The sequence below is a fragment of the Rhea pennata genome, chromosome 16, assembly GCF_028389875.1.
Source record: "Rhea pennata isolate bPtePen1 chromosome 16, bPtePen1.pri, whole genome shotgun sequence".
Taxonomy (NCBI): domain Eukaryota; kingdom Metazoa; phylum Chordata; class Aves; order Rheiformes; family Rheidae; genus Rhea; species Rhea pennata.
The window spans coordinates 9,646,545-9,674,283 of NC_084678.1; the positions used below are offsets into that span (position 1 = coordinate 9,646,545).

A 27,739-nucleotide genomic window follows, 5' to 3' on the forward strand; every position below is an offset into this window, starting at 1 on the left:
AATGACTTCCACATTACTAAAAACCTCACTCTCCACTGAGCCAAATAATTTAGGATCCTCCATTCCTTTCAAGTTGGGGACTTATTTAGTACTGCAGGACAACATCACCAGCAGGAATTCCAGAAAAAATATCTTTGCCCTCTCCTCTGTTTTACCCTTGCTCTATCAGTTAAGCTGCAGAGTTTTCTAGGAATTTAGCTCCAGCAAGCTATCCAAATACTTCTGTTGCTTCTCTGGGGCTTCTTCTTTTTTTTTTTTTTTTTTTTTTTTTTTTTTTTTTTAATGAATTTCAGTGACTAATTCAACTTTATTATTCGTCCTCTCTGTGATGAGATTTATGGTAACAGCTTATTTCAGTATCCTCATCCCACTATATGTTTGTTCTTTTTTCTTAGCTCAGGACAGAGACAGGCATCAGGAAAGCCAGATGTAAGATTCCTTTGATTTTAGGAGGTACAAAGAATGCAAGGTTACAAGACAGACAGCAGTTCTACATTCTGATTTTACTACTGTCTGAGTCACAACAGTCACATCATTGCATCTTCTCTGATAAATCTTTAAGTGTTTTGGACAACAGAATTCTTTATTACATGCCTGTGCAGTGCCTGGTACATCAAGAATCCTTGACTAGATTACAGAGTTTCTCAGCCAGTCTAAAATTCTCTTCCTAAACTCTCAGCATGCACAAAATTAAGCAACTTTTGATAGAACTGCATAAATCAGCATTTTGCTTTAGTCTAAGTCCAGGACTCACAAAAAGATTTTCTACACTTACATTCCTTGAGCTGCCTGATCTTGAAGACATACTCAAAACACCAGCACATTACCTTCTGAAAACAAAGGAAGGAGTGTGAATAGGAATCACCTTTCAACTAATACTTCAGTGGCTAGATTTCTTATTAAGTGTGATGTGGCACACCTGGATTCAATTCTTTTGCTGGCCTGAGAGAAATACATCTTTCCCATCTCAGTTGTACCCTATGTGGTACAGCGTGACCAAGAGGTCATAGAGTTTGGTGTGGAGATCTGTCAGCTTCCCTTATTAAAGCTAAACTGTTTTGCTCAGACTAAACATTCAGCATCTACAGGACTAGAATCTGACTCTCCTTCTGGATGAACTAAGACTTGGGCTATTGTAAGGCTATTGTAATTTTCTCTTTAACTCATCTTCATTATGACTATTTCTCTCTTTGCATGAAAAAAAGTAATCTGGCTAGAGCATCTCACTCCAGACGGTGGCTCTGATCTGTGAATTGAGAAATACATGCTTCTCTGAATCCCTGACTTAGATATTTAACCCTCTGAGAAGTATATGAACTAAAACATTTCTTAATAGCTTCCTACTTCAGATACTCACAACTTTGGTCTCTCATCCTGAGTCTCCACTAAGAATGCTATCTTTTGTAAATTCCATTCTTAATCACTTACCTCTTCAAGGAGCTTTAAAGTTAGCTGTGCCCAAATGTTACTTTATGTACCTAACCACAGTATTTAAAAAAATACAAACTAAAATTCATCTTTTACTGTAGAAATATAGAGTTAAAAGATCAAAGCTCGATCTTCATCTTTCATACAGTAATGGAAATTGAGAATAATTTCATTGCAATAAAACTTACACTTATATCAATATAAAATCAGAAGCAAAATAGTCTATTTACACCAAATTACCACGTCCAGTTGCACCGGATTTAGCTTCTATGATTCTAAACTTATAGGTGCTTCGAAGTATCCATGGTATAACACATGACTCACATGAGTCTTGTGTAATACTGTAATACAAGTTAGGGGAAAACCAAGATAGAACCCACTTTCCACAGTAACAATTCTGAAAATTTAAACTGCAATAAAAAAAAAAAATCAGAACAAGGAATGCCTAAGGTGCAACACCAGAAGGACATATTAGAGGATGCCAGTCAAGTCTGAGCTCTGTTTAGCACAAGACTGTATTTCTGTTAAATAAATAAAAAAAAAGAGATGTTAATGTAGAATAATGGAAGAAATATATGCAGTGCAATAGAACAAAGTGAGCTGCATGTGAATGACAACCTTTCCACCTGTACATTGGAGACGCAGCCTGAAGGAACTGGCTTAATACAACTATAAAGTTGCACTCAAAATCAAAGAGCGGAGAAACAACATGCATCTTATTTATAGATATTTTAATGGAGATTTATGACACTGGTTGTTTTAAAATAGGTCATCACAAAGTGTTGAATATTGTTAGCAGAAATGCAAATCAAAGACTATAACATGATTACACCGGCTAAGTCATTTTATGAGTTGCAAATTAAATAAAAAGAACAATGTTAGTTTCATTGTTCTGCTGATTTTTTTAAAAAAAAAAAACTTTAGGCCAGGCTGCATCACATTATTTTGTGGGCAGCTACACCCCAGTCTGTATTAGGGGATATAAAAAAAATTGCTACAAGCCCCTACAACAGTCATACAATATACGTAAGACTCCTCGTAATTCGTATATGCTCGTAATTCTTGATCCTGAAATAACAGGGAAAAGGGAAAGCAGCAAAATTACTAAATTTGTCTTTATGTCCCCAGGTCTGATAGCTGAAGATTCACCACTTCCTTTAAACAGACTCAGGGATAAGGATGCAGCTTCACAGCACCCTGAAAAAGAGAAAAGCAAGATGCAGTCACCCATCCTCTTGCTTTTACTAACAGGGAAAGATGTCTGAATCACAGCACTAATAACATAACTGCCTAATTCAAAAAAAACAGGTTGAGAGAATGCCCATTTGGTAAGAAAGGCAATAAATCTAATACCATCTGTTAATGCCCCTATACTACATGCAACAGCTGACCAGAGAAAAATGCTTCACTGCTTACCTAGGTCCAGTCTTTTATCCTGTTAAGACACTTTCCACAGCTTGCCTTTATTGTGGGCAATTCACCTGCTCTCATATTTCAAGCCCCTCATCTCACATCTCTGCTAACACACGCTCCTCAAGAGAGCATCGAAGTAGCCTAATACAACTAGTCTTTAATGGCATGACATTCTGGGGCTGAACCGTGAAACAGAGCCACTTCCAAAGATCGCACAGTAGAATGAATAGGAAGAGCTTTCTCTAGCAGCAATGGCTAAATGGTGCAAGGGCTGCTGCTCAGCTATGAAATGCCTCAGTCTTCAGTGACATTGACATATCTACCACTCCTGAGACACTGCTCTCTTCAATCCATACTGTGCCTTAGGCATTTATGACCAAATTTACTCAAGAAAAATGACAGATTTTACAAGTCCACTCTCACGGCCTCATTTTAGGTCAGTGCTCATACTAGAGATACCAGTATGCAAAACCAGCACCAAATCTCAGAAATAGCATGTTTCAGGAAATCTGAGAATGAATAATCTAAACAAAGAGAAGTTGGCTGACATAAGAAAAATTCCTGGCTTTGGAAACAAAGTGTGCTCTAACATTATACAGGGCATAACTGTGTCCATATGTTTGGAATTTCTTTTCTTGAAGCTCAGGAAGAAATAGGCTCTCTCTCTAATATTAGGTATCCAGTCTACAACTTCATCTGAAGTTGCTTTATTAAACGAGTGCAATCGAACGGCGAATATTTACCCACTGGGATAGGACTATGGTTCACTGGATAGTAACGGTCATTTCACAGACACAGAAATCGAAGAATTGAGGACAAATACTCAAACTCCATGCCGAGTTTCTGGCATCACACATTCCTTTAGATGAAAGGGTACATGACAACTGAAAAAATGTTGCACTCTGCAGCTTGCGTAAGACTGAAATATAAACTCTTCATCTTCTGACTGCAGTGAGAAAGAATATAGTTGTCTTCTCCCATCCTTGAAGTAACACAGGCACATCTTGTGTGCTGCCAGACTGGTACAACCAAACACTCGTTGCAAGATTCGATGTTTTCCTTACAGTTCCTTCCTCTGGAATCAGAGGATTGCACGAGAATTTTTAAAAATTTCTCATCCCCCTTCACCACAGATGAAGAGCTTGAAAACATGATTCAAGCACTTCCTTAAGGCTCCGAAACGAGAAGGCAACAGCCTGTGACGCAAGAGCTAGAACTAACGGCTCTGCTTTTCCCCAGCTAGATCCAGCCACCTAGTCAAGGCTGGGGCTTCTGCCCCAAACCGCGCTGCCGGCACCGCCCTACCTGTCTGCGCGGCCCGCGGCCGGCCGGGGGACCGCGGCGCGGGCGCTGAGCGGCAGGCGCCAGCCCGCGAAGTCGGCCCCCATCGCCCGCCTCCAGCAGCGGCTCCCTGCCGGACCGCGGCCTCTGGGGCCGGGGGGGGGGTTGGGGCGCGACGCCCCGCCCGCCCTCGCCTGCCGGCTCCGGGAAGGAGCGAGCGCGGCCGGAGCCCTCCCCCTCCCCCCGCGCCACAGAGCGCTCCCGCCCGAAGTGACCGTTAGCGACCGTTAGCGGCCGTTGGCGGCGCCGCCGCGCGCCGCCGCGCCGCGCGCCCCGCGGCCGCCCCGGACGTCGCGTGGCCGGGGCTGGCTGCGTAGTTCCGGCGGGAGGAGGCGGGGGTGACATGCAGAGCAGGCAGGCGCGGCCTCGGGAGCAGCTGGCGCCGGAGCCGCCGGAGCAGCGGGCGGCGGCGGGCCAGGCCTGGCGCGGCGTCCCCGCCATGGAGATCGAGAAGGAGTTCCACCGGCTCGACCAGGCCGCCAGCTGGGCCGCCATCTACCAGGTGAGGGCAGCGACCGGGCCCGGCTCTGCCCCGGCCGCCGGCCGGCGCGGGGGGAGCGCTCTCCGCGCGGCGGTTGTGTGCCGCCGCCTCGTTCCGCGCCCCCCCGCCGCTGCTGCCTGGGAAGGGGCCCCCGCCCCCCTGCCGGGGCTCGCCTGGCTGCTCGGCTGTGCCGCCCGGCGCTGCGGGGAGAGGCGCTGCCCCGGTCCCGGCGGGCAGCCCTGCCCGCGCCGCGGCGGCGGCCGCCCGGCTGCCCCGCAGCGAAGCCCCTTCGCGAGGCTCGCGCGGGGGGAGGCGGCCGCCGCCAGCCTGCCGCGGGGACCGTGCGGGCTCGCCGCCCGCGCCGGGTGCTGGAGCGGGGCTCGGCGGCGGCGCCCGCCGCGGGGCTCTCGCGGCTCCGGCGCCCGGGGAGCGGGCGCGGAGCTCCGTGCGGGGTCTCTGTCACGCTCTCCTTGTGCCAGGCTCCGCTGGGGCTAAGCATGGCCAGAGCTTAGCCAGTAACATTTTAAAGCTGCTCCCTCCCTAACCCTGAGGGAGTAAATCCGAGTATAACTTTTCTTATTCTTGTTATTTTAAAAAACAGTGATGGGCAGCAGCATGGCATACGCCTGGATCTTCAGACGTTTTAATAAGACGACAGTTCTTTAAAATATCTTGTTAGCAGTATTTGTGCAATCATCTGGTACTATTTTTTATTATTAATAATAACATTTCATTAAATTATTTTGTTTACTCTTTTCAGCTTTTTAGTGACAGATGTTTTTAAAAAAGCTGTGGCAAACGTGAATGCTTGTAAAAGTATTTTCAAATTGAATTCAACTTCTGAAATACAAACAACCGAAACTAGGGCTTTTGTCTTTCAAAAGTTCTTTGTGCAACCGTTTATCCAAGATTAAGTAGAAAAGAAGAGGAAGAACGTGAATGGTTAGGCCGATGTGGTTTGGTGAGATTGAGTGGCACTACTGTAAAAGCCATTTGAATGCTTAGGCTCGTGTATTGAATATTCTAATAAGTTTTAAGTTCATATTTTGTAATGTAAGAGTTGGGCTTTGCTTCCCTTTTGCTATGGATTTCTCTGGCAGTAGACATTTGAAAAAAAGAAGTGGAATTTCGTCCAAATGAAGTAAATGAATTTCAGTTTCAGAATCACAGTATGCAAGTTTTAAAAGCAGTGCCTTGCAGGATGAACATCTCCAGTCTCCAGTTGTTCAGCAATTAGAGATGGAGAATAAGCATGACATTTTGAGTATGCTTTTCAGAAAGTCCATTTTTTGAGTATATCATTTCCCACAGAGTTCCAGCGTTTGCTAACTTTGTATCAGTTGAAAGTCATGTGTGTATACAATGTTATGCTTTTACTAAACTGTTCTTGATGATTTGGTATGTTGCAGGCTGAGCACTTAGGAAATGATTTTGAGTAATACAGCTCTGTAATGGAGGTGGTATATTTCTACGGACACAGTTTCATTACAGAAGTGAAATGTGTAAAGGCGCCTTAAGATTAATAAAGAATAAGGGACTGTGGCACGTCTTCAATGTGGCGTTACCATTCAGTGACATTTTTGTCCTAGTTAACTGTAACACAGATTGAGGTTTTATTGAGGGCTAAAATTCAACTCAAAAAAGACTGGAGTGATTTTTTTTGATTTGCATCCAAGAACTGATGAGCATGAGAAATGTGTTTGGGTATTTTTTTTAAGGTTGTAAGGTTAGCAAGTATGTGCATCTGTGTCATGTAATTCAGTTTTGCATGCTGCGTTTATCAGTGTTGACATTTGACATACTATGTATATCTAAAAGGACAATGCGCTTTGTTTTAACCTCTGTTTTTGATGTCTTGAGCGTAACAATGTTGCAGTTTTTCCTACACATACCAGTCTTTACAATATTATTGGTACAGTCTTGTATTTCTGAAAAAAAGCCTTTCCCCAGATTAATCATACCACAAGCTCCCAGTATCTAGGTGTTATAAAGGTCACTACCAAATGTCGAAAATGTACACTAATGTGCTGAATGAAGCATAACACAGTTTAGTAAAACAAGTCACTTCCTTTTACTTCTTAGTTAGATTATTATCTAGAGATACAGAACTGCCCTTCATCTAGAGAAGGAATTATTAATATTACAGGGAGCTGAAGCTAATTTGAAGGATGGTTATAAGGAGGCTTGTCTGAGTGCCATGTGACTTTGAAGGGTTAAAAGAATGTGTCCAACCTTCTTTTTTTGGACAAGGGGAAGCTATGTTCATCTATGATAATGGTACAGTTGTGAAAGAATAAAACTTCAAGATTTTTTTTAAAAAACATAAATAATTACAGGAAAGAGACAAAAACATCTCGAAATGAAGAACTTCTCTAAGTATTTGTGTATGTCAGCATGTGACAATCATGTTTTGGGCACTCTCCATTTAGTGGAACTGTTTTGGTTCTCAGCTACAGCTGGTCAAAAACAGGGTAAACACTGATAAATTTCTCAAAGTCTTAATTTTGTTTTTTTAAGCACTCAATAACTTCCCTCATTTTCCTGTAGGTTTACTTGTCACATGAGCCATGAAACCCTGCAAAGTTTGTTCAGAAGCCCAGTACTCAAAAAAGCCAGTGTGGCTCTGGCCTGTGCTTATGTGGTAGAGAAATAAATTTGGAAGATAACGAATAAAATGAGACCTACTCTAAATATGAAAGACTGTGAAAATAGCTCTCCAATCAAATTCAAATCCTTTTCTCTACAGCAGCAAGTTAAAGAAAAATGGGCTGCCTGTTAGATGTGAACTTTGCAATGTGATACTGTGTTGAAGGTGTGCAATCTAGAAAGCAAATGCTTAAGGATAGGTGAGTGATGTGTGCAGTGCATAAATATCTTTAGAAGTATCAATAGGAATGAAAAGCACTCACTCTGGAAATATTGCAACAAAAAGCAATAGCTGAAAGCTAAGAGAAACACAGTTTAGGCTTGCTGTTAGTGGAGGGGTGAGCAAGATAAGGGGAGGGATTCTTGTCCAGAGTGGCAGAGGGTCATTGAATTCTCATTTGTGCACAGTGAATTCAGTATCAAATTTTAATAGTAATTCTTTTGCAAAAGTCTTCCAAAACACCTCCAGAATTTTGAATTCTAATGGCTTACACTTGATGATAGAATGAGATAGTATCTTAAGAACACAATCCTCAAATACAGGTGGAGCTGCTTCTTGTGTTTATATAAACTATATATGCAGACCTTAGGAATACTAATTTAGCTAATAATACTAAATTTAATGTGCTTATAACGTGAAAGTGTCTTCTGAAATATTTACTAATCTACCATACAGCTTGGGATCTAGTGCAATATTGATGGAGACAAACTTGAAAATGTTGGTTTTCATAGAAATTTCTACAGGCACATCATACAGAGCTTTCCTGGTGAAGATAGCAGAATTATACAAAAATGTACACTATCATCATCTACTTCTTACAATGAGTAGGAGATTAGTATATAAAAGAGCTGGGTATAGTCTAGATTTACAAATATATCTGGAAATGAGTATACTGAAAACAGAGCTATACTGCTCTATGTGCTCTGGAAAAACTAAAGTATAATTACAGTTTGTTTGAGGCCTATAAGAGGAAGATTTTAACTGTTCTCAGTTTTTGTTAACTTTTGAGGATATTTTGAACTAATAATACTTGAATGTTGCTTTTTTGCAAACTTCTCCAGACTAAACTGAAATACTACAAAGTATGAAGGTTAATGAGTTTGTTATCTTACTCAGATTATGGGGGGAGGTAGAAAAGTCTTGTGAATATTTTGGGGCATTGTCTGTTGCACTGGCTTCCAAAGAAAAGCAATATGCTTTTAAGGAACAGCAGATCTTGTCTGGCTTACCTGCACTCTGTCAAGATGGAAATGGAAATATTGTCTCTGGAAAATATTTATAGAATATGCAGATAGATTTTAGTGTTGAAGTAACAAACTGTAAAATACTTGGCCTTGTAGACTTGTAATAGTGTGGTTGTGTTGTATTATTTAAAGAAATGAGCAGGAAATTGTAGTGTTTTGGGTTTATAAGCTTCTCTTAGAGTTCAGGCTTCATGTACTCTATACTTCTTTTGCCCTGATGTTCTCTCTCTCTTTTTTTTTTTTTTTTTTTTTTTTTTTTATGCTTTCTTAAACTGTGGTATGAGCAGGACTTATTATAAATGCATCTTTGTGCCTGATTCTCCTAGTTCTTGCTGCTTGAAAATACAGGTCTCTGCATGCATACCTTGCTGCTTTTTAACTCATACTATGTTGATTCATTCAAGACTTACTTTAATTGGCTCTAAATATGGGAGTTTAGAACTGATGGTTGCAGGGATTCTGTCTCTTCCTACAATACAGCTTAGGGTATTTCATGTTTTCCTGTGCAATACAGCTACTGAATCTTGATACAGCTGTGGGAGAGACCAATTAATAACAGAAAAAGTAGCAAAGTATCTGTGCTTGTGAACTCTATATCCTCTGTTTGAAAAACGAAGTTTACTTTTAATCACAAATGTCAGTATGTCTTGTGCTGTTGTGAGTGTTTCAAGGCACCCTGTTGTGTTGGCTGGTTATGCTAGTAACTTTGTCATCTGCAGACCAACCCTGTTTCCGGATGACAAATATAAGATTGTGCAAGTTCCATCATATCAAGCTACTGAGCTGTTTAGTTTCGCTTGTCTTTCAAACACCAGAGTCTAAGTCTAATCTAACTATTTAGGTCCAAATATTCTGTTACGGTATTCCTGTAAGTAAAATATTAAAAAGGAACCCAACATTTCTCAGTTCTCCCTTACTGTGAAGGGGGTATCCTTTGCTAAAATCTAGAAACCAAACAATGTGCAGACAGCACTGCACCTGCTTCTGAATACCTTCAGCAAGTTTTGATGGTTTTAATGTGTTAATGTGTTTTGATATGTTCTTCCACAAGTTATTTATTCTTCTTCCTTTCTCTTTTTGCTGTAAAAAAGATGTTTATAGAAAAAGCTTGACAGTTAGGAAGTAGTGTTGGCCACGTGTAAAGTGATAATAAATTCAAAAAGAGAAATAGCCCCTTTAAGTGTAGAATAAAATATGTTGCATTAGTGGTAAACCAAATATTTGTGCAACTAAAACAACTTTCTCTTTTTTTAAAAAAGAATATTCTGGATAGGATTGAATTAACAATTCATCCTACAGGCAACTAAACATTAAAATGAAATCTTGTAAGACTTGCTTTCCACGTGGAACTGCCTTGGCTCCGTGGGTTAGGTTAGACATTCCCCAAGGGTTCTGCTTAGCTGGGATTTTCTAGGCTGTGACTTGTGTTGAGGTATCACTGCTGCTGTCTTGCAAACACATCAGTTCTCAGGTTTTAGATTGGTGTCACTAGCATGACATAATCTATTTGAAGTTTGAATTTAGCATAATTCAACATCTGAAATTACAAGGAATACTAATAACTGATTACTTCAGAAAATTCAGAATTCATATATGAATCAATCTGGGCATCTTTATAAGAAAATGGGGGAGGAAGGAGACCTTACAGATGAAACAGAAAAAAATCTCTATACAGAATAAAAACTTGAATTCTTGCTGTAGTTTGTAGTCCAGTGGATGTGAGAATTGGGAGGCATTCTTGTCACCAGATCTGCCACTGAATTTTTGGCCAAATAGATTTTGTTTTTCTTTGGCCAAATAGATTGATTTTTTCTTCAATTTCTTCATATACAAAATTATAATTGTATTCAGTGAAGTGTTTGAGAACTTTTTTCCTTTTTTTGTAAGTAAAATTATTTTCATTCCTTTTATTATACAGAAGGAAAAGAATTGAAAGCACTGCATACTGTATTAGTATTCTATTACCAATAATATTTTAAGTAGGTTGGGGTGGGAGGAATTCATATGGTTTGGAGGGGCTAGTACCTGCAAATTAGGTTAGCGCTATGTGTCAGAAAGCTGAGCTGCTCCAATGTCACAGGCATACAGCATCGTATGAGGATTTTTTCCCTGCAACAGAGGCCTGTTGTGCAGTAAAGGGAAGGATAAGATTTCTGCATAGAGTGAAAGTTTTTCAAAATTTGAGTTGAGTAGGAGGCTTATTGAAGACAAGATTGATAAGAAATTTGAAAATTGAATCTAACAAAAACTGAAAGCCCTTAGCTGGAGTGAGTTATCAGTGTTCCTGAGTGTAGGATTTCTTACTAGATCGTACTTAATTCTATTAGTTTCTGATTTGGAAAAATATTAGTATAAACTGAGATAATAAGGCAAATGTTGCAGGGTTGTCTAGGGTTTTGTATTATCTCCACAATGCTAATTTGGAATGCTGTCAATGTTCAGCTATTTTACAGAATTATATCAATCTAAAGATTTGTTATTTTAAAAATATTAGATTATAATATTTGTATCTGCACCTCTGTGAAAATGTATACTGAATCACTGTCTGTCAGAGGAAAGCAGCCTTAGTAAACAGTAAGTGCTTGCATTTTTTTTTCTAAAAGAAGCAAGTTTTTGAAATGAAATGTAAAACATTGTTTATGATGTTCTTAAGCAACATTTTAAATCTGATCTGTAAGTTTTGGTGTTTATAGCACTTATAATTGAGGGGTTTTTTTTAGTCTTTGGTCAACTTGTCTCATGCTGCTTTGCACAAGAAACATTTTTTTGTTTATCTATCTGATGCAAGTAGACAAGCCCTTGCTGGTTTGGCTGGGAGAGGCATTATGATACAGCATCAAAATGTCTTTATGTGTTCCCTTTGTAGATCATGTAGTACAGATGCCAATTCATTTTCTACAAAATACTGTGAATTTAGAACTGCTTTTTCTCTCACCCACGCAAAACACAGCTAAGACTTAACAGCTTGCCTGTCATAGTATACTAAGAAAACGTGATAAAAGTGGTTCTTGGAAATTCATGTGATTCTGTTAACAGTGAAAGCTGATCTAATTTCAAACTGTTTTCTGTGTTTTCTAACATTTAAGAGAAAAGGTTCATGGGACAGCAATGAAAAATTTGATATTAATGTTGAGAAGGAGAATGAGATAGAGTAATATAAAACTTTCTGAAAGGTTTCAAATGCTTTTCTTTTTCAATTTAATTCTGTAGGTTCTATTCCATATACTTTCACTTTGCACAACAGTTTCTTTGAGGACATGGACTCTGTGTATGTGTATATAACTTATGTTTCATATCTATACATGTGTGTGTGTTCCCAAGCTGTGTTGGTGGTTTTTTTTTTTTTTTTTTTTTTTTGGTTTTTGTTTTTTTTTTCTGGTGGCTTTTGTTTCTAACTTACACTCTGTAGCTGCAGCCTACCTTGTCCTTGTTGATATAGTAAATTATACTACATTTTTAAGAAGGAGGTTTTCTCTGTGTCACTCATTGAGAACATAGCTTAATTTGTTGCTAATGTGTTAATAGGTGGAAAAAAACTGGACAATCCTGCTTTCTAGTTGGGCAGATATTTTGTGAAAGAAAATGGAGAGATGAAAAACTTTTCACTGAATCCAGCGTTAATCTCATGGAGGTATATTTCAGATTTATTGCAGTAGCATACTGATACCTACGTTAAAGGCCTATTTCAGAGGCCTGGTTGTCATTCTTGGAACCTGAAAATGGATTTCTAGTTTCTGAATCAGATGTCTTATTTCCTTCTGTGTTAGGATACAGACCTTAACGTGTGCGTGTCTGTGTGTATGTGTGTGGAAGGGGGAGGTTCTGTTTGTTTGGTTTTTTTTCCCACTGCAGTATAATGCAGCGAAAAGAAAAGGAAGAAGCATCATGTTAGAGTATTCCTTTCTCATAGCAGTAACCATGTTTTACTTCTGCATATGCAATTGCTGCTTTTATCACTTGAAACTATAGTTCTTCTAGCTGTTGGTTACAGTGGATGCTTTGGGAAAACATAGTTAATGAGCTAAAAAGACCCCTTGGCACTGACAGTGTAGTGATCAATGACGGGGAAGATTCACTTCTCTCACCAGCTAAGACACTGTTCATTCAATCAGATTTGAATTGTGCAGCATAGCTTTTTCCTTGTACTTAGAAGAATATTAAAACAGCTTCTATATAAGTAGAAATAATGCAGTAATAAAGGAAATTTTGTATTGTGCCTGTATATGCTGTTATATGCGTATAGACAGTGTGGAGCTATGCAGACCTAGCTGGAGGCGGAGGGGAAACTGACTTCTCTGGTCAGAAAATTTACTGTAGTTTTTGTGACAAAATCATTGCTTGTTCAAAATGCTACTAAACAGTAGCATTTTGAACTTAGAGTAGCTGTTCTGTTTGTGATCTTTCAGGTGCTTTTTCTTGTATCTCAAGTTCCCAGAATTTTATGTTTCTTCTGTGAAGTGCTTGTTTCATCAAGCACTTGATGCTGTGAGCGATTCTACAAAAGACACTCTGTTTCTCAGATTCTTTATATTTATTTGGAACAAGTGGTCTACACATAAAGAGGAATGTTCTCATAACCTTCTTCCCTAGTGTGCATTTGAATGAGAATTGCTTGTTTATATCATTTCTAATCCCACAGTAACAGGTTATAGTAGCATAAACAGTGTGACCTTTCAGTGTGATCACAGGAAGTAAAATGAAAAATCTATTTTAAAAATACATCTTTGACTAAGGAAGAGTTTACTTCCTTTTTCTGGCAGGAAAAATACTTCATATTAGTTCAGATGATCTTGGTTCTATTATACTGCCTCAGACCTACTTTTTCCACTGTCTTCTGTACAGTCATTGCAGCTGTTTGACTCTGCATTCCTGTTTAGAATTTTACATTCTCCTCCTACTTTGCACAGGGGTTAATAAGTGTAAGATGTGGGCCACTGGAAAGGTAGAACTTGCACACAAGCGAGAGGATTAGTAAGAGGAAATTATTTTGGAATAATTCGCTTGCTCTCAATTCTCTGAATATTTCTGGAAATGGAAGAAAAATGGTGAGAGTTTCAACCAGCAAGGGATGGTGGGAGTGGACAGCTACGCAAGTCTAGAAAATGTTCTTCTTTATTCCCTTTACAATTTAATTAAGTTGGAAAGCAGTAATGGCACTTTTTCTTAAACTTCTGACAAAGAGGAATTTTCACATTAAATTGCAGTTTGCCTGCCTAGAACTATGAAGTGCCTAGCAGTGTCTGTAGTCAGACAAACATAATCTTGATTTAACTAGCATGGTGTTTTCTTTTGCAGTATTGATATCTTCTCAGAATTGGTCTGAAGTGTTTCATGACCAGAGCAGAACTGCCTTTGTACTGTTTCAAAACTAGCATAACAAATATCTGAAGGACAAAACGTGCTGTGAACCAACAAACCATCCTTTTTATCCTCAAATATTACAACATTAGCACTGACTAAATTGTAGTATACTGATTCAAAATAGGGTTTAGGGATTTGGGGGGTTTGAGTTTTTTGCCAGTGGGAAATATTAAAAGAGAAATTGTCAGAAAAAAATGGATGCTCATTAATATTTTCCGTTTAGACAGCAATTGCCTTCAGTCATTCTACAATAATTACTCTAATAATGTATCTACACCTGTTAACAGAGAGGTAACCTATGAAGGAGTTTGTGGTAGTAAGTCTCTGGCTCATGGAGGCAAGCAGAGCCCCAAGTGGGCGGTTGCATGACCTAAGGAAAGTGAGATTCTGAACAGCCCTTGAGATTCAAAATCAGAAGCCAGCCTCCGGTCTTTGCTGGAGGTGTGCTCAGTAGCAGGCAGTGCTCTGTGGGTAGCCCTGGGTGCTGGAACTGATTTGTTCTCTGTGTCCATCAAAACAGGTCCTGTTTTCAGTAGTGCTGAAAGATTGGAACAGGAGGTTGAAAATATGCAAAATCTTTACAGCTGCTAAGCTGCTGGATTTATTAGAGAGCATTAGTGGGGAGGTCTAACTTTACAGCAGTCTTTTTAAAGCTTGTCAAGAAGGAGGCAGAGTAGGACTTTATGGAAATCACTAATAAGAAATTAATGACCAAACAAAACATAATTTGTGTAAAGCTTGCCATTCAGAGCCTCAGTTAGGAGTTGAGTCCGTTGTACTAAAGTTTATGTGATTACATTACTATGCAGTCTCGTGTACAGTCCAGTTCTCTGTGACTGACAGCAGGAAATTCCTTATTATTTGCTATTATGTCTAGTAAATTCTCTGTTATGTGAAGCTGAGGTTGCTGGGCAGTTAAACTGGTAGATGCCTAGTTTCTTTTAAGAGTAGTTAAATGAGTTAATATTGCCACCTAATTAGGAGAAAGCAGTCAAACATTTTTGAAGGCTATTTTATTATTTTCTTATAATAATATGTGCATCAGAATTTTAAGAAAACAGTAAAAGCTTGTTAAGGTTCCTTATACTAAAGTTTTCCCTAAAAATGTTTTCTCCATATAAAAGTATCTCTTCACACATGAAATTCTGGCTTTTGATGCCTAGGGAGAAAAAAACAATCTTCTAATAAAATGCCTTGCCATCAGCACTACCTATATAGCAAGCACTTGTGTGTGATCCTAATAGATGATAACCTTGGTTTGTGGGTCAGTGCTCAGGAGCCCTTAGCATAACAGTCTCTTGGGGAGAGAGGGTAGAAGAGAACATGAGAGGGTGAGTTTTTAAAAGGTGTTTGGAAATTATTGTATTACTTCTTCTGTAAGAGCTCCAGATACATGCTGAGACTGCAAATGGGGGTTTGGGTGTTTAGTCAAGCCTGATATCTGGCTATGGCTGACAGAAAGTGGAACATTATGAGCAAGAGTCCAGTGGAGCTGCAGGGTGTGGTGAACTAGGTATAGCAATGTGGTCTGGGCTGTAAAAGAGGAGTATAGGAAGTAATAGGAGTTTTGCATTTCCAGAGAGGATGCTGTAATTACGGAGATGGAAGTTATAACAGTTTCTTGGCTTTGCTGAGTGGATTGGTATTCTCTGAGTGAATTATTTAGACTTGCAGTATTAGTAGATGCATGAAGTGGCAAAATGTTTATCTAGTCTGGCTCATGCAACTTGCTTTTACTCAAAACTTTGTTTTCTTAGCACAGGGAAGATTAAACAGTCCTTTCAAGGCCTCGCTTGTCTAATTTATAGTCTTATTCACATACTGTAGTGTAGAATGCTAATTCTTCTTGTCTTAGGAGCCCTGTGAAAGGTCCTCTTTACTACGTAATTTGCCTGTTTAACACTAACTGAGCATTTCTTGCTTTTTAATCTCTCAGTTGCTTTCGGATGGGGAGATGATGACCCTCATAACTGAAAGTGAAAGCTCTCTCACAGTGCTATGACAGTTAAAGCAATCTCCAGTAACACAGCATTTGTTCTGTCAGTGTCTCAAAGTTTGCTTTACAACTTGGAGAAATAATAAAAATATAGAATAAACTTTAGCATTAAGGATATGGCTTGTTTGGGGGTTAATGGAAGAGCTGTATCATCCCACAGGAACTTCTTGGGCCTGCTGGCCATAGATGGATTTTCTTACACGTCGTCTGTTCTGAAGATGTTACTTTTGTTCACCTTTTCTGTATGAAAACTAATTGCTAAAATACAACAGTATTTATAAGAACTAAAAAGCAGTGTTATTTCCACTATGCCTAAAGACATAATATGCTTTATGATTTCTGTGTAAGGGACAGCTAGTAAAGCAGAGTACTCAGAAACCTAATTCAAATCTGTACAGTACAAATCTGAATTGACATGCAGAAAAGTTACAATAGTTGCATTTGATTTTCTAAGATTTCATGTTACATCTGTGCTCAGGATTCAAGGGTTAATATTTGCTTTCAAAAAGTATTGATTTTTTTCTTAGAACAGCTTATTGCTCTGGAAGTAGTTGTGTAAACATTCAGCTTTAAGTGAAACATCTTCTGTTAAACCTTCATGTAGAGGAGTGGTGCCCAACCTTTCTGTCCTGGAGCCATGTGAAGGCTGTACAGTCTGTTCTGTTCCTGTCATCAACCAACATGCTTGTACACTCGCCATGTGACCTGCAGCCCTTATATGACCCGGCATTCATATAGTTGGGTAGAGAAATGTGTAAGCTATGTGGGACAGGAGAAATGAGGAAATGGCATCTGTTTTTGAGTTATACAAGAACCATATTTCATCCATAGGTAGTGAGCTGGTCATCTCGGGCTTAGAAACTGTAAACTTTAATATTAAACTAGCTTAACTTAGTTTGGTTACTTAAACACATATTAGACAATCATGTGAGAAAACAGGAGTATCCTAATTCTGCTTTATCTAACATCTGTTTTCAGCAATACTGTTTGTTTTGAGCAGGTTTTTGTGTGCGTTGCAGTAGCTTGGCAACCTGTAGGTTGCACCATTCAGTGATTTCAGTATGCTTTTAATCATCACTGAAATTTTCCTTTCCAAATTTGAGTAAGTACTGTGAAGCAACAGAAACGTTAAATGGGTCTTGACTAAAAAGAAGCGCTTCATGGACATTGGTAAACCAGTTGTTTTCGTCAAATTCTAGTGCAGAAATCTTTTGTTGAAATTAATTTATGAATGGATACTTTTCGCTTCTTTCTGTGAATAGTAGGTAACTATTTACAGCTTCTTAAAGCTTACAAATACAGAGTTGAGGAATATGCTGAAAGGCGTAACTACCAAAAGCATGAGTACCTGCTGGTTATGTTGTAACAGCAAAGCTCAGTTTGGCCTTTCTCTGCATGCAGAGGCATGAACATGTTTTGTGCGGTCCTATTAATTGCTCGTTCTCTTTAAACTTGAATCTCAGTATGCTAGGAATATTACAAAGCTTTTTCTAGTAGGATAATGAGTATATTATGACAGAATGACTCTTTAGTTCCATTGCCTTTGTTCTTACTAAAGTTTTACAGAGTTTACAGTGAAGCATTCTTATAGCATAGATTAGGACGTGGTATGGGTGTTTTTTGGAATTCTTAGACCCTAGTCTGTAGGGAAGAAACAGAGTACAGGAGGGAAACCCACTTAAATTATGGAGCTGGTACCTTTTGTAATAAGTGGTTCCTAATTTTGGAAGAACAATGTTTCCTGATGCTAAGCAAATTCTAGTAACACTATTAACTTAAAAATTGCATCTCAAGATAGCCAGTACAACCACATTACAGTGCAAACATCTTCAAGGAAATGATGTTTACCACTAAGATCTAGATTTTTTTTTAATAGGTGTTGTGGAGTTCACAGATTCCTATTTAACAATTCCTGATGCTTCCTTTCTTATATATTCTAGTGCTTCCTTTATATGCAAGTTCCAAATTTTGAGAATCTTCATGGAATTAGTAGAAAGCTGGAAATCTGGCTGTTGCCTGTTCCATAGTATTCTAAATACAAATATAATACTGAGATGGTCAGTATGTGTGCTGCACCTAGTCATGGCAAGACTTTATCCAATTAACTTCTGCAAAATAATTGGAAATTTTTACTTAGCTTTTAGAGCATTGGAATACCAAACCATTTATGAGAAGTGACACCTCTTTGCTATGATAGAAATCATTTTGCTTTAAACACTAACTGTAACTCCTTAATGTTTCAAAGTATTGAAAAGACTTACTTAAATGAGGATTAAATCCTTTCTTCTTTATGTTAAACATTTACTGATATTGCCTAGCTTGTTCTTTTAAAGGTTTAATGCAGTTTTTTTTGTTTTGTTTTTCTTACAGTTTTCTCTAGAAAAAGTAGATTTAAATACAAGTCTTTGAGAATAGACATATGTTTTAAGAAGCCCCTCTTTTAACTTTCCTGTTTATAAAAATACTAGTGTATTAACTGACATGATAGATTTAAACTGAGAACTTGGTAGCTTAAATGTGATTTGTTTTTGAATGCAAGTTCTAAACTCACAGTGATGATGCATGTTGTTGCACACATGTCATTCTTTGTTACTTATCTACCTGTTTCTGCAGAGTAAGAATCTGATACTTGTAGAGACACATAGGCTTTAAAATTGAAATCTTTGACAACCTGACATTTATTCTTTTTTTAAGTGTGCTCAATATTGGTTTGTCACTACTTCTACCAACTAAATTCAATGATGTTTTGAATGTTCATAGAATCAGTAAGGTTGGAAGGGGCCTCTGGAGATCATCTAGTCCAACCCCCCTCCTCAAGCAGGGTCACCTACAGCATGCTAGACAGGGTTGCATCAAGGCGGGCCTCGAATATCTCCATAGAAGGAGGCTCTACAACCTGTCTGGGCAACCTGGTCCAGTGCTCCGTCACTCTCACAGTGAAGAAATTCCCCCTCACGGTCAGGCAGAACTTCCTGTGGTTCTGTTTGTGCCCATTACCTCTTGTCCTGTCACATGGGACAACTGAAAAGAGTTTGTCCTCATCCTCTTGACGCCCTCCCTTCAGGTACTTGTACACGTTGATCAGATTCCCCCCCCCCCCCTCAGTCTGCTCTTCCCCAGGCTGAAGAGGCCCAGTTCTCCCAGCCGTTCCTCATAGGGCAGATGCTCCAGTTCTCTGATCATCTTCATAGCCCTACACTGGACTCCCCAGTAGCTCCATGTCTCTCTTGTCCTGAGGAGCCCAGAACTGGGCACAGGACTCAAGATGAGGCCTCACCAGGGCTGAGGAGAGCGGCAGGATCACCTCCCTCGACCTGCTGGCAACACTCTTCCTAATGCACCGCAGGAGACCATTGGCTTTCTTGGCCATACGGGCACATTGCTGACTCATGGTCAACTCGTCATCCACCAGCACTCCCAGGTCCTTCTCTGCAGGGCTGCTCTCCAGCAGGTCAGCCCCCAGCTTGTACTGGTGCATGGGGTTATTTTTCCGTAGGTGCAGGACTCTGCACTTGCCCTTGTTGAACCTAATGAGGTTCCTCTCTGCCCAGCTCTCCAGCCTGTCCAGGCCTCCCTGAATGGCAGCCACTCCTCCCAGCTTGGTATCATCAGCAAACTCCATCCCCTCATCAGAATGTTGTCTGTAGTGGGATAATCAGCATTTTGAAAATCTTGTCCTTGGAGTACAATGTGTTCAGAAGATTATCCTGCAGAAACTTGAGCTAAATGGATAATATACATGTTATGTACAGTTTGGCAAAAAGTAACTGTGATTTCTAGAACATTTCTTCCATCATGTTGGCAAAAACAGCTCCAAATATCAGCCTCTAGTTCTTTCTTCTAAAACACAGAGGGCTTACAAAAAACTTTCATGACAGTTCTGGTGTATTATCTTTGATAATTGTGTTCAGGTCTGTTTCACATTGTTGCTGCTCAGTAGATATGGGTGCTACTTGCATGCTTTTGGGCACCAATTACTGAAATGAGAGTTCAGAGCTCTGAACAAGGAGTCCATACCCATAACAAGCAGCTATGAACTGGCCTTTTCTTCTCCTTTCAAGGCAGGTTCTTCTGAATGTTCCAGGTAGAGGAGATTGTATTTACCTTATCAAGTAAGAATATATGCATGTATAAATAAACATTACAGAAAAAAGAAAGTATCTAAAATCTGAATAATCTGCTGATTATGCATTTGTTATGGTAACAGTATTGTGCTATGAAGGCTAATTTAGTAGATTTCTGAGAGGGAAATAACCTTTGGAACTTTTATAATAAGCAAGCTAATTAGAGGTTACAGTGAACACAGTTGTCTCTGCCAAGCTGACTAAGCTAGGAATTCAAATTACTATTTTTAGCTAGTTTATAATGCCTCTAGTTCTCAATGGTACTCATGTTATTACCTTTAAACATTATATTCATATATATTTCTCCCACTGATAAACTAGATACAACCAAAAATTTTATTTCAACTAGTCTGTCACTTTTCTGCTCAGAACAGTGGGCAAATACAGACAAAACATTTTAGGTGGCATCTGGGATGTGGTAGACTGCAATCATGTCTGTGACTTGCGCAAGTTCAAGCTGAAAGTTTCTTCAAAGGAAGAGACATGTTACCTGGTACAAAGTAATCTTTATTTTCTGTAAGTTGTTTACAATAGCATCTCTAGCATCCATATTCCCCCTTTCCTTGCCCTCCAAGAAAATTGCCTTTCTCTTTCACAAGAATTTCTTGCCTGCTATTGCTTGTATTCAGATATGCTTCTCTGTTGATCCATGAGATAAGATCAATGTACAGATCTTGCAAAACATTATCATAAAGTCTAAACTGAGATATAAACATCATTGCAGTTAATTGTGCTTCTGCAGGTTATGAAATAACTGCATTAATTCAAGAATTTGGAAAACAGTGCTGATATTTAATTAGAAGTAATTATTTCATGGAAAGCACTTATAATTCTGTGAGGTATTGTCAAGACGACCTTCACAATTCTATTCTGAACTAGTTTCTTTTTTCTAACAAGCTGTATCTACTACTTTTTACAAAGATTATTGGATGAGCAAAAGTATTCCTCCTAGTATATGTGTAACGTGTATGAGTAACATATGGCAAGTGGGTGTCTAAAACGTCTTTAACTGTCTGTATTTTCCAAAAGCATTTATAACTAGCTTAACTTGAGATAAGAGCTCTGTTTAAAACTATCTGAATTCTTGTTTGCTTCTATTACTACCAATATCTTGCTTAACTTAGAAGATAAAGTAAAGCAGATATGATCTGAGTTTAGTTTTAGTATGTGTTGGATGCAGAAAATGATTGTTGAAAATTAATCCTGTTTTCATAAGCATTAAACCAATTCTCTTTTTTCTTGATGGTAAGAAACTTCCAAACCAACTCAAATCAAGAAATAAAAATTAGATAAACTCTAAAAGAGAGTTCTGATTTCTAAGTAATAATCCTTCTGATTCTAGTTTTATGTCATCATGGAAAATAGGCCACTGAAAATTAACCTAGATGTGCTTTTGTATTTAGAAAGACTTTCTTACAAAAAAGTAAAGCATGTGCATGATTTCCAGGCCTGGCTACTGTGGCTCTGGATGATGTCCGCTTCCAATAACAATTTTTTCTATAGTGGTAATGGTGGAGGAGGGGAGCTAATCTAAAACTTTTTTTTTTGCTTGTCCCTAGGGACAAGGGAAGACAAAAGCATTCCTACAAGAGCCAAAAAAATTGCACAGAGAAATATCCTCCCTGCTCAAAAGAGAAGAATATAGTTCTTCCAACACAGCTGTCAACCAGAGTGATGCAGTGTTAGTTGGATGCCTAAAATGGTAATGAACAAGACTGACCCTTAAGTTAGAAACCTAATGAGTTAGAGCGTTGCAAATGAGAAGTAATCTGTTTGGAGAACACAAGCAGCCTCCGCAATAACAACTGAGAAGCATCTTTCTGCTATCTTCAATGGGTGACTTCCTCAGTTGTTGCAGTTGAGCTCCTCTTGAGGAGACAGGACTATGATAGTGACTTTTTGGAAGAGAGAATGTAGATCACTACTCTAGCTGAAAGACCTGCCTCTTTTCCCCTGAAACCCTTTCATGTTTTAGCATTCCAGTTAGGTATAAATGTTTTCTTTGGAATGTAGTGCCAACATCAACAAAAATCTGATGTTACAGCATCCAAAGAACAATAGCAGTGATGTGAAAAATACACGATGTTTTCCTTTTAAGTTTTAAAGATATTTTAGTAGCTTTTAAGTCTCTAATGAACATAAGAAGGATTATGTTTGCATGTACTCTTACACACAGCCTGTCTTTTCTCTTTGTGTGCAAATTCTAATGCTGTGTTAACAGCATAAACAAAAATGAACTGGTGATAAGTGCTGGAGTCTATGAAGTCTCTTACTTTCTTTATTTTTCATTGCATTGACTGTGGTTTCTAGGAGGTGTTGTAAGGTGCTAAATATATTGGCAAATTCATGTAGAGCTTGATAAATAAATGTTAAAACAACTCCAGAGTTCTTTAAAAACTCACTCTTTTAGAGATACATATTTTTTAACACCTCTTTAGAATTAAAATTTCCTCTCACTGACACTAGTTAACATTTGCTTTTCATGGAAGTGTTTCTACGTAGCCATTTCTGATTCCATGTAGTTCAATATTCACTTAAGGCACCAACTAGAACTTCTGAAATTTATTTCCTGTTTTCAAGTAGTATTTGTAAATTCCCTCTTTGATCTTCTTTTGTGGAGTCATTATTCCTAGTAACTGGATCACCTAGTAACTGGATCACCACCTTTGTTAGTTTTGCACGGTTCAGGAGCTAGAGGTGCATAGTTTCTGTTTTTTTTTTTTTTTTTTTTTCTTCCCTATTTAACCTCAACATCTAGCTGCAACAGAAAGTGTTGCAATAAAATGAACTGAAAACTAGATATATATTCCCAGTCGCTGCATCCCTAGTTAAAACTTCTTGTGATTTTTTTTCAGCCTATCAGATGCCCTTCTAGGAATTGTTCTAGTGCTCAGTGTATGTGTGTGAAACCACTCTCTGAAACACAGACTCTGTATTTCTTATCTTTACCACTAGGAGACTGTTTAACAAAACAGTCTTTTTCTGACTTGTTAGGCTTGCCTTGAGGATTAGAACTATACAGTATCTAAGAGCATAGCAAATAAAATTTTTACCTCTACTGAATTCAGTAGAGATGATGACTGTGTAGTAGACAGCAATTTTACCTACGTCACGGGTTGCTAAGGTCTTGTCATTTTATAGATATTTTCTCTGTCCCTCAGGGTCCAGTCACTTTATCAACTCATTCTTAACTAAAATCCCTTATGCATCGTGGGTGATGCTTAATCAATTCAACTGATAAAAAAAAAAAAAAAAAAAAGTGTAGTGTAATTAGTGAGGCAGGCTTCCCAGCTTATCTTGTGCTTGGGATGTGGGGACTTTTTTTTTTCCCAAACACACAACAACAAAAAAAAACCCTTTGCCCTTAAAATCCTATAGGCCTAGCAATCTAGGTAGCGGACTCATACTCACTGCTCACTACTCACTGCTGCCAGTTTCTACACTTTAGTTTCACAGCAAAATTGTCTTTTTGTAGCGAAAGTGGTAGGATGATATGTATATCATGCCAATTAAACTGTTTGTGGAATGACCTTTGGAAGCTCTGTGTTATGCTTTCACATGTAATTTCATAAACACATCAGGAGAACTGTGTGAGCTGCTTGTATGAGCTGTGTTGCAGAAGTCTGCTGTATGGTGAAACTACACCCTGTTATTTTAAACTTTTAGCGGTGTATTTGCAGAAAATGCAACTAAAATGTTCTTCTAACACTGACTTTATTTTCCTCTAATGATTTCTAACTATGTGTTCTAAAACAATTAGCTTTTTGTCTTACATACAATATCTTAATCTGAAAATGCTAGTAGTTTTCTCCCACCCATTTCTCCTTGACCATTCTGTAACTTTAAAATGATTTTTTAGTTATCGAGTCTATATTACAGCAGATAGGGAGTGCTGGACTTGACTAGTCTTTTGTTAGTTGAATGCATATTTTGGGATATCCGTAAGCTAAATGTATTTAACTTATGTCACCTATGAAAGGAATAAAAATAATGCTATGGTAGTTTTGAAATTCCATAAGTTTAAGCTACTTGTAGAAAAAAAAAAGTTCTCTTCTAATACTTGGAGTTTTATTTAATTTTTTTAAAATATTAGTCTTCAGCAAAATGACTGCAGTATTTGTCTATTAAGCAGTTAAACTGCTGTGCTGTTTATTTGTTTTTTAGTTAACATACTTTCCAGGAAAAGGTGAAAGGACACAAATACCACGGACAAGTTTCATTTGTAGTTCAGTGAACGTGAAGTATATCTTCTAAAGTAAAATGAAGTGTCTTTTAAAACTTAATGAAGCCTTAGAAAGATTCAAACTTCAGCTCCTCAAGTATGTAGGACTACTTCCTTTCAAATTTGGTGTGTGGTAATACTCACCAAGACCACTGTGTATGTCTGGATGTGTTTGGATGCTGCAGTTCCTTTGGTAAATGTAGTTTGCTTTTATTTATTAGTTGGATGTGTTAATAGTCTCTCCAACTGATGTAGAGGATTTGAAACAGTGACAGTAGTTCAAATACTAGTTTAAGTAACTGACTGGAGCCTATCTTTAGGAGGAATATTGTTCTATATTGGCACAATACCTGGTATGGTAGGAGCTTCTGAAATTCCTTGTTAGCAGGGGAAATAAAAATGCCATATATTGCTAAAATTTATTTTTGGGGGGCAGTGTGCTAGAAAGTCTATGTAAATAGAGGAGTAAGGTGTATTCAGAACCAAAGGTAATGGAACAGACCTGTATATTGGGATCAAGAAATGGGAGATAAGAATCCACAAAGGCCTGATCAACTTTTAGCCAACAAGACATCAGATGTATTGGCTGGTGAGGGTGCTCAGATGGTGGTAGTGATGGAAGTGGGTCTAACTGCAATCTGCTGATTGGATTCAAAATATGTCGTCGTCATTCAGATGCTAGTTCCAGTTTAACTTCTGAAACAAAGATTTGGTTACAGGTCTCCTATGCATCATTTCTTAACTAAGCGAGTAAGAAAAAGTCAGCAATTGTAGTTTTGTTAGGAAACACATTATTTAAAAGCTCTCAAAGAAAAGAAAAAGACCAACAGGTGGCTTTTTGCTGTATTTATCAAAATCAAGGGGACAGTTTTGTCAGAGTAGGCACTAGGAAGAAGGGGAAAAGCTTCAAGCTGCTTTCAGGTTGTCCTGCAGACAGGATCTAGTAATGATTTTAATTGCTTACTACTGTTGTTGTGCAGTTGACAAGAAATAGGAGTATAATTGTTAGCATGTTCCCTAATGAAAGAAGAGATCAGGAGTTTTGCTCCCTATGGTAGAACACACACTGATGCCTTGTACCTGTATAGATCAAATCACATGTGCAGCCTATGTGAAGGGGAGAGCCTGCTAACTTATGAGATAGAACTATGTGCCTGTGTTCATTTACAGGAACCACCTTCTTCTGCAAAATTTAAACGTACAGGTTTCACTATATGAAATCAATTTACAGAAAGTCAAGCCGAAATGATTCACTTTCTACATATTGATTGCTGCCCAAAGTGAAACTTCTGATATTAACAACGCATGAGTGATTTTTAGACATCACTCCAAATGACTGAAAATAAAGCCTTTTTTTTTCCTTATTATTAAAGTTGTTCTAAAGGTGAGATATAAATCTGAATTGGAATATCTGGGGTAATTCCTGTAATGCTTATGAAGTTTACAGGTAGTTTGTGTTTATATAGGACAAGAATGCTTACTGCTCTTCTTCCTTTACTTCACTACCTTTTCTACAATTTCTGAAAATAAGGTAGAATTGCCTGTATTCAGGGCTCCAAAAATAGGCTATCCATATGTTTGCATGATCATGGCAGAGGTAAAGAAGAAACATCTGAAGATAGATCATGATACAAAGCTCTCTTAAAAAAAATAAAATAAAGGATGGTTCAGTTTATTCCTTATGTCTATTTAATTCTATTCTGTTCTATTAATGTTTAGGGGTGAACAAAGTTTGTGTTTTTTTTCTTTTTTTTCCCCATCACTATACTTGTGGTTTGAAATGGAAAATGATTTTTCAGAATTTTTTTCTTAGTTTTAATTCTACAGTTTTAAAACAGCATATAAAGCTTTAAGGAGTAAAATTATTACTATATAATAATAATTTTGTATAGAGAATTAAATATTCCTTCACTTGAGTACCATAAAACTTGTTCTGATTGAAAAAATACTGTAACTAGAACAATTAGAATTGTCTGACTCCTCTGAATACTCCAAGTCAAAATCTTCTTTGAGTGCCTTTATTATTGAACAGCTGTAATTCAACTGGTCGTGTTTTTCAGACACACATTAGTATACTTACCATGATTCACATACTGCTGTCCTTAAATTACAGAATCACAGATTGGTTTAAATTGGAGCGGACCTCTGAAGATTATCTAGTCCAAGCCCCTGCTCAAGCAGGGTCACATAGAGGTTTATCTCTCAGATAATAACCTAATAAACCTTAATCAGAACTAGGTTTGTTCTTCATGAGCGTAAAGAGTGTGTGTGTGCACACGCTCAATGTGTATCTTTATCCATCAGGTTACCTGAAAACGTCAGAGCAAAATTTGGATTTTAGTTTGCTGATTTTAATGAGTGCTGAAGTGGGTTTTTATAGCTTGATCAAATACCTGTTACATAAAATAGTATTTTATCCAAAACTCATTTGGTAGAAGGATAAAACTGTTACAGATTAAGTCATCTCAACATCATGTTGCCTCCTGCTAGCTTTTGGTGAATAGAACTCTGGTTACTGAGAGATATGGTGTCAATTGGCTGCTGTTACATAGAGATTATGAAATTTTTAATCTGTTTTATTACAGATTTTCACAAACTAATTTATTTCCAGATGCCAGATACTTAATTTGAAAAAGGTTGGAAATTCTTACATGGATGCCAGCTGTTAGTGGTGGAAGTGACTGTGCAAAGAGGACTAGTTAGCTTTCAGCTGAAATCTTCTGTCCTTGCCCTAGCACAATCCTTGAACTGTTTAAACAGAAGACTATCATATCACTAATATTTTAAGACTTTTTTGGGCACAGAACATTGAGCTTTATGAATGAGTCAGACTTTCTGGATTTATACACTGAACTTCTAATGCTGAACTTTAATGCACATTTTGTAATTGGTTTATTAACCTGAGCATCTGTTTTCCGAGGCCAGTAAAATCTATCAAGTGTTTGAAAATATGTGTCGTTTTGGGGAAGTTGGGAGGAAATATGTAGCTGCTTCATTAAAAAAACAAAAACAAAAAAACTTTTTAACTAGTAAAACTTTAAAATATTAGTGACTAATGACCAAAAAGTGAGCAGTAGACCAATACTAATGACCAAACAGTGAACAACCAGCAACTTTGGTATAAACAGAGGCCCTTAAAATCAGGAGAGCCTTACTTTTCTCTCTTTATTTTTTTTTAATTTTTTCTGTCCTATGAGCTCTTTCTTTCCTAAGATGAAATTCTGATTATGCATTATGCAAGAATTTGGAGACATATTAAAGTCTTTATTTCTTAATACTGGTTGAGTTTATTTACACTGTATGTAATGTCTCTGAAAGATAGTAGGGGATTGGGAGTGAGTGTAAATAAAAAGTCATTCCTCAGGCCCTGTTTCATGAAGTCAGAGGTCCCCTTGAGAAACATCACCAGTGGTTCCAAGGGCATCTCTTGTCCTTTGGTTTCCAGTTTACAGCTTGTCATTTGCAGTTTGTTTAAATTCTAG

The 27,739-nt window shown here is 38.1% G+C and overlaps 1 protein-coding gene across 1 annotated transcript in view; it reads left to right on the forward strand.

The window, feature by feature from the left end:
- Positions 1-4,519: 4,519 nt before the first annotated feature.
- Positions 4,520-27,739, forward strand: part of PTPN1 (protein tyrosine phosphatase non-receptor type 1) — a 43,998-nt gene continuing 20,778 nt past the window's right edge. Inside the window, exon 1 of the mRNA XM_062589284.1 lies at positions 4,520-4,684. Coding sequence (XP_062445268.1) covers positions 4,526-4,684 — 159 coding nt within the window. The 5' untranslated portion in view covers positions 4,520-4,525. The remainder of the gene's footprint in view (positions 4,685-27,739) is intronic.